Raw genomic sequence first — 12,327 nt, 5'->3', positions numbered from 1 at the left:
CTCCTCTTCTCCAGGCTGAACAACCCCAACTCTCTCAGCCTGTCTTCGTAGGAGAGGTGCTCCAGCCCTCTGTTCATCTTCATGGCCCTAGGGAGCTCCTGAGGTGCTTTTGAACGTTTGATAGTGTCAGTCTTGTGCAAAGTGCCTGTTCCATCCTTCAGAAACCCAAGAGACTCAGACTGTGTCCTACACAATGCTGCAAGGCCCAGAGTCATCCCAGCTGATGTAAAAGGTCTTCTTATCTCTTTATTGACTTCAGTTCTGCAAATTGCAGTTGTACAATGATTTAATTATAAACACCCCTGTTGCATCTTTAATTGAAGATAAGGGCATCACGTGCTGCCTCTAGGACAGTTTCCATACAAGAGGGGGAGAACAAAGAGCTCTAGTAGTCCACCAAGCTAATTTTAAAAAGCAATGGGAAATGGGCAATAATGGCCACACTCTTATTGCCCTTGATCTAAACTATTACCTTTGAATAGTACCAGTGTTGGAACAATTCAACATGCATCTTCCTTTCCTTAAACGTAATGCATCAGCTTGGCTCAAAATTGTACTAGAGGCATTTAGGCAGTGGCATTAACCAAACTGGGTTACTTCCTAATACTATAAATACTTACTAATTTTGCTAGTTTCAAACTGAATATGTCCTTGAAATATGGTAATTACTAGAAAAAGTGGTCTAAAAATAGTTGCTTACAATTAACCAAATGACCTTTTTTCATTTCTAATATCTTCCCATTCTTCTTATAAAGTTATAGGCTCATCTTTAGCTCTTTATGTTTACCAAATAGCATTTCAGAGTGAGATTTTTTTCCAATTTGACCTACTACATAAAATATAACATACATAATGAAAAATCTATTTCTACTTCAGAACCCTATCTTGCTTTTAAGTGACATTTTCTTTCTTCTTTAACAGGTCAGGAGAGTGATTTCCTTGCTGTTCTCTATGACTATCCTTCAGCAGACATAAGCCAACCTATATTTCACATGGGGGAAAAACTACGTGTGCTGTCAGAGTAAGTTGATCCAGTTTTTTTAAATTAGGTTTTGTTACAATTGATGCAAAGCTCTGTTTTATGCACCTGGCCAAAACAGGATGCAGTTCAGCAACATGAACTGAGTTCAGAATTTGCAAGGAAGGATGCTTAGCCATGGTGTAAATTTCTCCATAGTTTAAGGATTTGGGATTTCAGATTGTTCTTGGATGCTTGGATTCTTCTGACTTGGTTTCTGAAGCTGGATTCAGACTCTATTCTAAGGTAGGACTCAAACCAGAATTGTGCTCTAAAAAAAAAATGTTGAAAGTATATCCCTATGTTAGTGGAAAACAAAGTAAGAGCAAAAATAGTTTGAATCACACAGAAAAGGAAAATTGTTCTGAATTTCTCTGTCAAGTGTGTGTCTTTTATTTTCTTTCTCATCCTTTTTATCTAACGAACAATCCGTTATGATTAGGTCTTAGAATTTCACCCTCGATTTAAGGCATCTCTAACAAAAATAAAATGAAAAATACAGCTTTTTTTCTTCTTAATTTTTTTAATTGGTTCTGCAGTTTCTTAGTGGAGGGTGGGGGGTAAAGTATTTCCCAGTCACTTCCACTTAAAAATTTGAAGAGCGCCAGAAGGAAGTAGGCTTAAGAGCACTACTTCGTACTGACCTTAAGCATAGCGCAAATATTTCCACACACAACAGTAAGCACAGTTCTTGAAAAATGGAAGCCAGCAGCCCTAATGTTCTTTTATGCACCACTTGTATCGGCACACAGCGACCTCCTAGAAGTTACTCGGTCCCACAGACACTGTTTGCACTGCTTAAACAGAAATTAAAGATTTCATTTTTGCAGCTGGTGGAGCATACGGATTCAAGGGGGACTAGACACATTCATAGCAGAGAAACCCTCTGAGGATTTCTAAATTTGTAAAAAAAGTTCTCTACCCGAGAAAGTCAGAGTATCAAATGGCTGGAGGACAGAAGTACTTAAGAGAAGTATCACAGACGATTGATGAATTCTCGGACTCTTCTCCTGGCTACCATGACCTATAATGGCCTTTGTCAGCGACAAGCTACAGGGCTACGCGGACCTTTGGTCTGACCCAGAATGTCTGCAGTTTTGTTATGATGACAAAGTGCTTTCCCTACCTCCCTGAACCTAGAGGTCACAAGGCTCAGACAATACCACTAGATGAATTTTCTGCTGATGGAGAGCTTCCCTAAACCAGGGGAATTCTTCTCTGGTAACTTCTAGCTGTTTAAACCTTGCTGCAGTTTGTGTAACATCCACGACATGGTACAACAATTGCTTTAGCTTGGAAATTCCAGCTTAAAGCCTCACTCCCAGCTTTTATTAGCTACGAGCCCTGACAATACCACATAACTACATATGCCCGTATCAAAGAGAACTATGTGTGTGGCACATCGTATGCATACATTTGCTGCATAGTGATCTACTGGATGAACAGCTTCTAAAAGTACTAGGCTTCTGTAGCAGCAGTTTTTATCAAGTTTGCCTATTGTGCAGTGATCAACAGCTTCTCCAAATAGTAAACAAAAGCCAAAGCAAGCCTTGATGGGAGCTTTCCTTTTCCTATTTTGAATCAGTTTGTCCACAGAAGACATGACACTCCAATGCTTTATGCAAAGCATAGTGTCCTAATGTAGGACCTGTTCTTCCCTGCTGGGGCATGTGCTGACGTTAACAGGAACTGCTTGCCTGCAGACTCTTGCTACACATAAGCTGTAGGCATAATCTTCTTCTCAAGTCATTCGAAGGAGCAAAATGCAGTCGAAGAGAAGAGCAGCATGGCAGGCACGACCAGAGCATGAGTGATGAGGAGTCACCACAGAGAAGCCAGCAAGAGCAGGCAGCACATACTGCTTCTTCAACGGCTGCCTTTCAGCCTTCTACCAAAGCAATTATGTGTAGCAGCAACCAGCCCCGCCAAACCCACCAGGAACATGATATATGGAATGCCCATAGAAAACACAGCTCCTCACAGCTATTTGTGACCGCTCTGGGTTGGCAGGATTAGATAAGCACCACTGGCACAGTGTCCCACTCCCCACACTTGTCAGGCACCTTTCATTACCAGATGAACAACTGCAGTTAGCTGGCAGTAGTCAAAGCAGATGTCCTCCAATGATCCCCCCAATCTACATAATTTCTGTGGCTCCTGACCCAGCAGTGATGTGCTGCTTTTTTATTGGAATCTGGTCAGCAACCCATTGAAGAAAAGGAAAGGAGCAAACCATGAAGCAGGCTCTGTCAGACTGAAAACCGGTTCCCAGGCAGACAAGGGTCCATTTGCTGAGCGTCCCTACCCTGATATTACAGGAGTAACTACAGGGCTGTCCAGACAGAGCATACTCGGACATTACCTGAATATCTTGGATAGCAGGACAAGTCTAGCTGTGGGAAGGCAGAGCACAGCAGGGTTTAACCACTGAGTTATTTACCCTTCTTCTTTTAACTACAGAAAAATATTTTATTACTGATGTAATTTAAATGGAACAAATGTAGCTTATTTCTGCGTCCAAATTTAATTCCAATGTAGGTTTAGAAAGGGAACTACTCTAGTGAAACAAACTTTGGTCCCTTTCTGAATATGTAGATTCAGGAACACGGACAGAAGGTTACAGGCTAATCTGTATGTCTTAACTAATTTCTAAAATAAGGACAAGCTCTGAAAGTACATCTGAAAATATCCCTTCTCTTGCTTTCACACAGTGAAGGAGGCTGGTGGAGAGTCCATTCCCTTACAACAGGTCGAGAAAACTATATTCCAGGAAAATATGTAGCAAAGGTTTACCACGGGTAAGTAAATGCATTTCCTGCAGTCTTTCAACACTACTTTTCTACGTACAGTGCCCTGATTAGTTATTCAGTGGCATAATCAAAGCAATGCCAATAGTGACTAGACAGGCAGAAATTTTATTTATTGACAGTCTAAAATAGTTCCTTTGAAATCTGAGAACATCAAATCCACATCTAAGTTTAGATTATATGAAAAGGAAAATCCTAGTTTTAAATGCTGGAAAGGGTCAATAACCCCTCAAACGTGAAATTTAAAATACTTCATTGCAGGGACTCATCTCTAACTTTAAGATTTTGATAAAGAGACCTTGTTTAGAAAGAATTTTTGATATTTACAAAGAGTAAAATTTAAGCTAGAGTTGCTCATGAAAAACAGACCAAAAAGAACAAATAGAAAAAACTAATAAGTCATTCAGGAATGTAAACTCTCACACTGGAAGAGCTAAGGAAGGTTCAGGGGTTTCTTGTTGTCCTAGACACCAGTCAGGAAAAAAAACGTTGAGGCACACGCTTAAAACTTTTTTGGCAAAAGTTTTAATACCTGTTTAATTTTAAGCATATGAACTGTGAACTCCACTGCAATTTATGCAAGTGCTTAAATTTTAATACACTTTTATATATCCTCCTGAAATAGAGATGCTTTCCCAAAGACAGGGCACAGGGTAATGAAAGCTACTGTCTGAAGCTTCCCCGAGACCATTTTTGCTGGTAGCAGACGGGATCAAATACACAAGAACAACTTTAAAATAAAGTGCTAGTAAGTCCTACACCAAGCTCAGTTACATGGTTAGACACTAGCTCTGGCAAAATACAGCAGTGCACCAAGCTGTGGTGAAAATCAGTAGTTCTAATTCCACCTTCCCATATCCACAAAGTCAATTAATTGAAATGGATGGACTGTTCCCTAGTATAAGCAGAATAATTGTATTTTATTTTGGGTTTCTGTACAATGCAATAAAATACAATTTGGCGTTAACAAAAGTAGTTTAAATGAAAAAGAGGGAGTTAATTAATGTCACAGATACTCCATCAATATACCACAGGGATGTGTCCCCAACTATTTAGATCAAGGCAGCTTGAAAAGTTGTATTTTTTTCCCCTAATAAGTCCAAACCTTATTCACTTTTCTCTTAGTCTTACAAAAGTTAATAGAACTCAAAGAGAGCAAGATTTTCTCCATAAACTGGGGAAATATGCCTGGACATAGTTGAGAGAATAACTACAGAAAGCTACAGTGTTATTTTTGCCGTCACTTTTCCTGGCTAATGCTGCACTTTCACGGCCACACGCTGCTCTCTGTTTCACTGGTGTCCAAATTTCAGAATTTGTTTTTTCCTGCTTCACAGCTGGTTATTTGAAGGGCTGGGAAGAGAAAAAGCAGAGGAACTTCTACAGCTACCCAACACCAAGGTCGGCTCCTTCATGATCAGAGAGAGTGAAACTAGGAAAGGTGAGCAAATAGGATTTCTTTCCCCCTTGATCTTGGGCACTAATAGTTTTATGGCTTTTTAATTCACTCCCTGTCCTGCTTCGTATGGATCAGTCTGAAACCAGAAAATGGGAAGGCAAAGGCACCCAATGCAGCATGCCAGTCTTCACCAGTCACCTACACTACGAGCAGTGCTGGAAACATGGTTAGCGATGGCCATGGAAAGTTCCACAGGCATCAGCACAAACAAGACACAGTTGTTTGAACACTATTATTTACTTTGGTTGCACGCAAAGCTTATCCGGCAGTGGGACTTTTCAAATGGAGGAAAAGTCACAGCTTTGCCTTGGTCCACAACAGATTGCCTCAAGAAGCTATAAAATATACACCAAGCAGTGGGGGTGGCTGATAAGTGCATTTCCTATATGAACAGGTGGTTCTTCTATTTACTTTTTTAAAATGACGTGCCTTCAACTTTATTTTCTTTCATAGTAATTCTGTTGCTACGTGGGAATTGTACTGTACACACTTTATACTTTTATTGTCTTCAATGGGAAGACATCTCCCACTGTGCAATGTGGTATCTTCCCTTTTTCTGAAGCAGCAGAACACATCCCAATATCATGATATTACAGATAGAAGGGAATAATAAATCATCTACTCTACATAACATAGGCCAATTTGTTTCATAATACCTATACTAAATTCAAAGAAATTTAGGTTCGACATTCAGTCCTTACCAATTAAATGCTGCACAATAGTTTCGAACAAAGAAACAGGAAAACCCAAGTCATCATCTCCTGCCAGGACTGCACTATCAGGTATCAGCTACTGCATTATTGGGAGGTGACTAAATCAGCATACCAGCACATGAGTCTGGTCCCCTTCTTCAGCGGAAGACAAACAAGTTCTGTGAAGGCCTATTTCCTTTACACCATTTCAAAAAAAACCCATACCAGAAAAAATAAAGGAAAAATACACCAGAAATTTAAATTCAATCAAAATCTCAGGCCCTGATGCGCGGCTCTGTATTCCCTTTGTTATACTTCAGTATGTATATAAAGTATACTATATTACTAGGAATTAGGATGGTCACTCAGCTTTTTTTTTCAGATCTTTCTGGTACCACATCTTACAGATACTTTGGTTGTGGTCACTGCTATCCAATCCAGAATTAGGGTCCTACTTTGGTCTAAATAATTCTCTTCTCTCTTTCTCCAGGTTTATATTCCTTGTCAGTGCGGCACAGGCAAGTGAAGCATTACAGGATCTTCCGCCTTCCAAATAACTGGTATTACATCTCTCCACGGCAAACCTTTCAGTGCCTTGAAGACCTTGTGAATCACTACTCAGGTAAAAAGAACTACAGGGTAAACGTGTGTTCTACTGGCAACTGTAAAACTATCTACCAAAGGCCCAGAGAAGAAGTTTTGCCTATGTATGTGCGAGACTCACAACTATTGCCACAGAACAAGCAATAGAAAAACTTTTCATTTATATCTTTTACTTTACTTTTTATCCTAAATACAAATATGCTAACCTTAACGGTGCAACTGAAATCAACCCAATAACTCAGCTAAATAAAGATAGACAGGCTCTGCCCGTATTGGTAGATGATATTGTATGGTTGTGCCAATAGAGCTGTCCCTAACGCTATTTGGTCCAAACACTAGTGTCTAGCACTTTCTTAGACAACTTTCAAATACAGTTTGGAGATTAGCACAGGCCAGGCATGACCAGACCCTAGCACAGCTAAAGTTCAAGTTTGGGTGTACAAAAACGTTAAGCTGTACAGATGCCAGTCAAGGGTTTGGGTCCCAGGGCCTAAGTTCAACTCCTGGCTCGTTTTCTTTACCAGCGTGGACATGTCTGCCATTTATTTACTTACCATAGAGACAGACAGATAGAATCAGGACATGCAAGACCAGGTTCTGCAACCACGCTTCTCTTGGGAATCACTACATCACACAACCTTATCTACAGCAGGAAATTATCGGAAACGTTGTTAGTTTCTTCCCTATTACTTTAGAAGAGTATGGCTGGATTTTATCAGCAGAAGTTATCTCAAGGGGCTCAAGCTGTTAGCTTAAATTTAGATTCGACCGTCATTTTTACTAACATCATTCCAGCTGATGACACCTGTTTCAATTATAGTTTTCCAGATTTATGGCAATTTAACCTGTGTCAGAGAGATAACTCAACAAACAACGGAATTAAGTGGCTGCAGTTAAAATGAGAACATTTTAAAATGAGGAAGGAAGACTGCAATAGGTTAATTGCATAAAAATTACATAAGAACAATAGGTTCTGTGCTTTAATTACTAATGAGTACTCTGTAATTTTAAAAGTGTAAAGCTACTGCGTCTGCGTATTTCATAGGTAAATGAAAAAGTGTGTTGGCCAAAGAGTTCTCTGACGTGCTGGGGCGAAAAGCCATATTCACCTTTAAAACATGCAAACGAAACTTTCAAGTCCAATGATATAAACAGAGTGACAATTTGGACAGGATATTTTTTATTTTTGCATTTTAGTTAGCTGACACCTTTCTCCATTTAGAAAGAAGCAAACAATCCATGCTTAAAATTCTGGATGGGGGAAACCCAAAACTTGTAACAGTTAACATTTCTACTTGAGTTATAGGTGTCAGAGGAGACATAGTGAGATTTAGCTCTCCTCCTTCCTCCACCATGAGATGATACAGAATCTCACACTGAAATAAAGCTCAGAGATCTAAAATACTAGTGTTCGGCCACGATGCTCTCTACTTCCCTAGATGTCTCTGGGGACATGGGTTAGTGGTGGACTTGGCAGTGCTAGGTTAACGGTTGGACTTGATGATCTTAAAGGTCTTCTCCAACCTAAACGATTCCATGATTCTGTGATTCTACTTGGGCAGAAGAATACATGCAAAGTTCCTAGTGGAGCAAGGAGAAGAGGATAGAGAGAAGAAACATATATGAAAGTAACATGTGAATCTTAATTCATTCCATAGTCATGTCCCACAGCACAACTGGTGCACAGACAATCCAGTCCGTGTGGTTGTATCTTGCATCTATTTTACATTCTCTTTGCATGGCTGAGGCAAAAGCAGAACTCACTGAGGACTCAGGAAACCTGGGTTTAAGTCCCTGCTCTGTCACAAACTTCCTTCCAGAGTTTGGGCAAGTCACTGTATCTTTCTGTGTCTCAGTTCCTCACTTATACTGTGGAAAATATACCTCATGATAAATTAAAAGGCAAAAGTATGAGGAAAGGAAAAAGTTAAACCTGTGTTTCAGTGTCCTCGCTGAGAACACACAATTTATTGACTGCTACTACTGTGCCCAAAACTGGTTTTTTGAGCACGCACCGGGGAAGGAAAACAATGAAGGTAAGAGTGAGCAAAGATTAACTGTCTGTGTATTCATTTCCCTGTTCAGAAGTTGCTGATGGTCTCTGCTGTGTCCTTACAACACCTTGTCTTACCCAGTGCACTAACAACAGCAGCGTAACGAATCAAGTTCCTCCTGTGGTGATGCGGAATAAAAACTTCAACTGGAGAAATATTCACAGGTACCACATACAACACAGGCTGCCGAAAAACCAAGGGTTTTCTTTTTCCAGCCTTGTAGATACTTGTACTTACAACACAAAAGAAACATCCATTTCCTTCTTCTGAGCCCAGTTTTAAAGATTAGACAATCTTCAAAGCTGCTGACAGCAGGTTAACCCATGAAAACTGGATGTCCAGTTCTCTACCTGATAATCTTGGTCTAACTTTGAATAAAAGTATAGTTAACGTTAAATCATATCTCCTATTCAGCTAAGGGTGTGCCCACCTATGCAGTCCCTTTGGAGCTCCTCTCAACCAAGGGGGCAGGAGCAAAAGCCAGGCCATAAAGCTTAGTCAGATCCACCACCAATGTCAAATTAACATGCAATGATTACAGGTGAGTCCCGATGGTCAGAAATGGATCCCCCTTGTTCACATGGTGGCCATCCATGAAGCAGCACGAGTACAATGAACACATTATCCCAGCATAAATCTTTCCTACTGTGTGTGTCTCAATACACAGCCCAACTCAAGGTTCATGAGACTTCTAATATCATGACTGCAACTAGAGAAAGTAGGTCAGGTTTCAGAAGCTGGTGAAACAACCACCTTCAGGAACAAAAGCACCTCTTATTTTTGAAGTGTAAATTTCCCTCCGCTACCCTTTCTTTACAAAGCATATTAATTTGCTTACAAATGCAAGAAAATTTTGTGCAGTATCAAGGCCATCTTTCCTACAGATTAAGAAGAAAGAGAGAAAGTATATAGATGTTATTTCCTTTTCAGATGCCAAAAAATATTTAGATACTACTGTTGTACTGATTGTTTTGGAAAATCACTAAATGACAGGAATCTCTGGCAATTTATGAGACTCAAAATTTTTTATACAACAAAATTAACATCATTTGGTTTGACAACTGTTAGTATTATACGAACAGGCTCAGTTCAAGTAGCTGAAATGGTAACAAAATTTTGTTCTTTTAAAGGCTGGAGGTGACCGAAGATACTGAAAGCACCCTGGCAGCAATGGATGACTCTTGTCTCAGCTACGGCCTGAGGGAAAGCATCGCTTCCTACCTCTCCTTAACAGGGGATGACAACGCTTCTTTTGCAAGTGCCAGAAAGAAGAAAGCCCAATCTCTTATATACACAGGGAGTAAACGTAAGAGTACCCTTCACTTGCCACCTACATACTATGAGGATTAAATATAAGACAACCAGGAAGGAAAAAAGAAAAAAAAAAGACAATGAGGGGTTAGAAGAGAAACCCAGAGCGTTCTGTGGTCCTCCAGTCCTTCGACAGCTGAGAGATACATGCTGATGATCAAACGCTGGCAATGCTTCTGCATTTTCTCTTCTGAATGTCAACCAGAGACCTTCTTAAGGGTGCCATCTCAGCCATGGCATACACTGGGTATGTCCCCAGTGCACCTGAAATTAGAACCTGCTCACAAGCAGGATAAACTGAGATAGACGCTAAGTCAAGAGACAAGTGAGGCAGAGGACTCTTCAGCAAGGGTGATGCCCACCATTGTACAAAGGTGATTGCATAGGGAAGGACTAACTACAGCTCAAGAACTTAAATTAAGTCTTACTCTGGTATTCTCCACAAGGCTGAAAATCATCTTTTCAGAACCTACCTACATTGAGAAAAGGAGCCTTTTTCTTCTCCATATAGAATCATTCATTGTCATTGACAATGGGTCAGAAAGTCATCAATAATCCTAAGGAAGTGTCCAGCATCCATCATCCAAGAAACACCTGTTTATATTGACTTCATACTTCTGTCATTTTTACTTTTTAGGGGAAAAAAATAGAATCATTGACTTTCCAAGTGGCATTTAATACAACTGCTGGTAATGGCCTGCAGCAGCACAAAGTGGTCGCAAAATTAAGAACAGGCTTAACTCACTGAGAAAAGTAATTCCTGCTTAGCCCTCAGCTTCTCATAGTATGGCAAATATACAACAGAAAATAAAGGGGGTTTTAAGTGAAAAGTAAAATATGGTAATACCATGCCTAACTGCAAAGGTAGGTTTGCAAAGGTGTGACCTTTTATGTATAGAGGACCAGATTTTAACCTCATCTCCTGAAGGCATCCCAATATTTATGTATAGTATTTATATTAATAGCAGCTTTTTTTAATAATTAAACTCAGAGAGCAAATCAGCAACAATGGCTGTTAAAGAGTTTGCTGAATTTCCTGTTTGAAGAGAGTTATGTCGAATAGTAATGACACATTTCATCAAACCGCTTAAAGATTTGTAACTGGATTATCTGAAATTTTTCAAATTAGAGATTTTTTCGTTATATATGCACCCTTTGCTAAGTGATAAAGGAGCAGCTGGCATGGTCCTTTGAACGTGACTCGTGACTGCTTTCTAAATCAAGTAGTCACTCACATCTGGGGGTGTAAAATGCTGCAATCTATGTTCTTGAGGTGGAATCTTTTCAATCTAATATTCTGTCATACCTTTTTGCACAGATCTGAGTAATAAAGGTTTGGAGAGAGGGAACTGGAGATGTATATGTACTTTTTTTTTTTTTCTCTGTAAATACCTCTTAGCACAAATCTGTGTGGTCCTTAGATCCTTTGAGATATCGATATCTCTAGATCTTAGGTCATTTGCACTAGCAAGAGATGTTCAGAGATGAAAATAGTTCACAGCCTATTTAAACATATTTCAGAACTTAAAGGATGAATGTAATTTGGCTGGTAAACATTGAACACCATAAAGCAAAATGAACTCAGGAACTCTAGGCATTTGTATAATCTTATTGCTGTTACTGATCATTAATATGTTATGGTTATTGCATTTTATCCAGTAAAATGTGTATGGGGAGCATTACAGATTTCTTAGTCATGACTTGTATTTATTCATTAAAATAATATCCAGTCGTTGCTCTGTATTGCTTTTAGAAAATGGAGAACCTAGTGTGCAACTAGTACAAACACCCAGCCTTGCAATGACGCTGCCAGAAGGTATCTTTGACAGAACGCAACAAAAGAATCCAAGAGCCCATGTAACTGGGCAGCACCTGGAACATGCTCTGTAGGAAGGGGAAAAGACATGTTCTGATGACGACAGGTTCACACAATCACAGACCAGTTCAGGTTGGAAAGGACCTCTGGAGGTCACCTGATGCAACTCCCCTGCTGAAGTAGGGCTACCTAGAGCTGGTTGCCAGGACCGTGTCCAGATGGCTTTTGAATATCTCCAAGGATGGAGACTCCACAACTTCCCTGGGCAACCTGTGCCAGCAATTGGTCACCCTCACAGTAATGTCGTGAGAAGGTGACAGAAACTTATGAATTGTGCCACAAAGGATGGCTGGATTTCACAGATGGTTATGGGGAAATTCTGTGAGGTCTGGCCATTTTTCACAAGTAACTGAAAGATTATTTTAAGGACCTTTTGTGAAGCACAATCTTGTGAGGGCAAGCAGCACTGTGGTGATTCCCTACAAATCTGAGATTAGTTAAGAAACAACATCAGAAATACCAAATTTGGGTAGGGATGTATCAAAACTAGGATCAATGTTGAAAAAG

At 39.9% G+C, this 12,327-nt stretch overlaps 2 protein-coding genes across 3 annotated transcripts in view; one reads left to right on the top strand and one right to left on the bottom strand.

Annotated features, from left to right (window-relative positions):
• SLA (Src like adaptor) overlaps positions 1 to 11,668 on the top strand; it is a 90,405-nt gene extending 78,737 nt beyond the window's left edge. For both annotated transcript variants that reach the window (XM_063327569.1, XM_063327568.1), the window contains exons 3-8: positions 922 to 1,021; positions 3,730 to 3,816; positions 5,163 to 5,266; positions 6,467 to 6,598; positions 8,665 to 8,797; positions 9,764 to 11,668. In XM_063327569.1, coding sequence (XP_063183639.1) covers positions 922 to 1,021; positions 3,730 to 3,816; positions 5,163 to 5,266; positions 6,467 to 6,598; positions 8,665 to 8,797; positions 9,764 to 9,983 — 776 coding nt within the window. In that variant the 3' untranslated portion in view covers positions 9,984 to 11,668. The remainder of the gene's footprint in view (positions 1 to 921; positions 1,022 to 3,729; positions 3,817 to 5,162; positions 5,267 to 6,466; positions 6,599 to 8,664; positions 8,798 to 9,763) is intronic.
• Positions 1 to 12,327, bottom strand: part of TG (thyroglobulin) — a 160,122-nt gene that overhangs the window by 50,574 nt on the left and 97,221 nt on the right. The window lies entirely within an intron of this gene.

Source organism: Chroicocephalus ridibundus, chromosome 2 (genome assembly GCF_963924245.1).
Source record: "Chroicocephalus ridibundus chromosome 2, bChrRid1.1, whole genome shotgun sequence".
Lineage (NCBI taxonomy): Eukaryota > Metazoa > Chordata > Aves > Charadriiformes > Laridae > Chroicocephalus > Chroicocephalus ridibundus.
The sequence above is the reverse complement of the archived record's forward strand: the minus strand, read 5'-3'. Positions and strand labels throughout refer to the sequence as shown.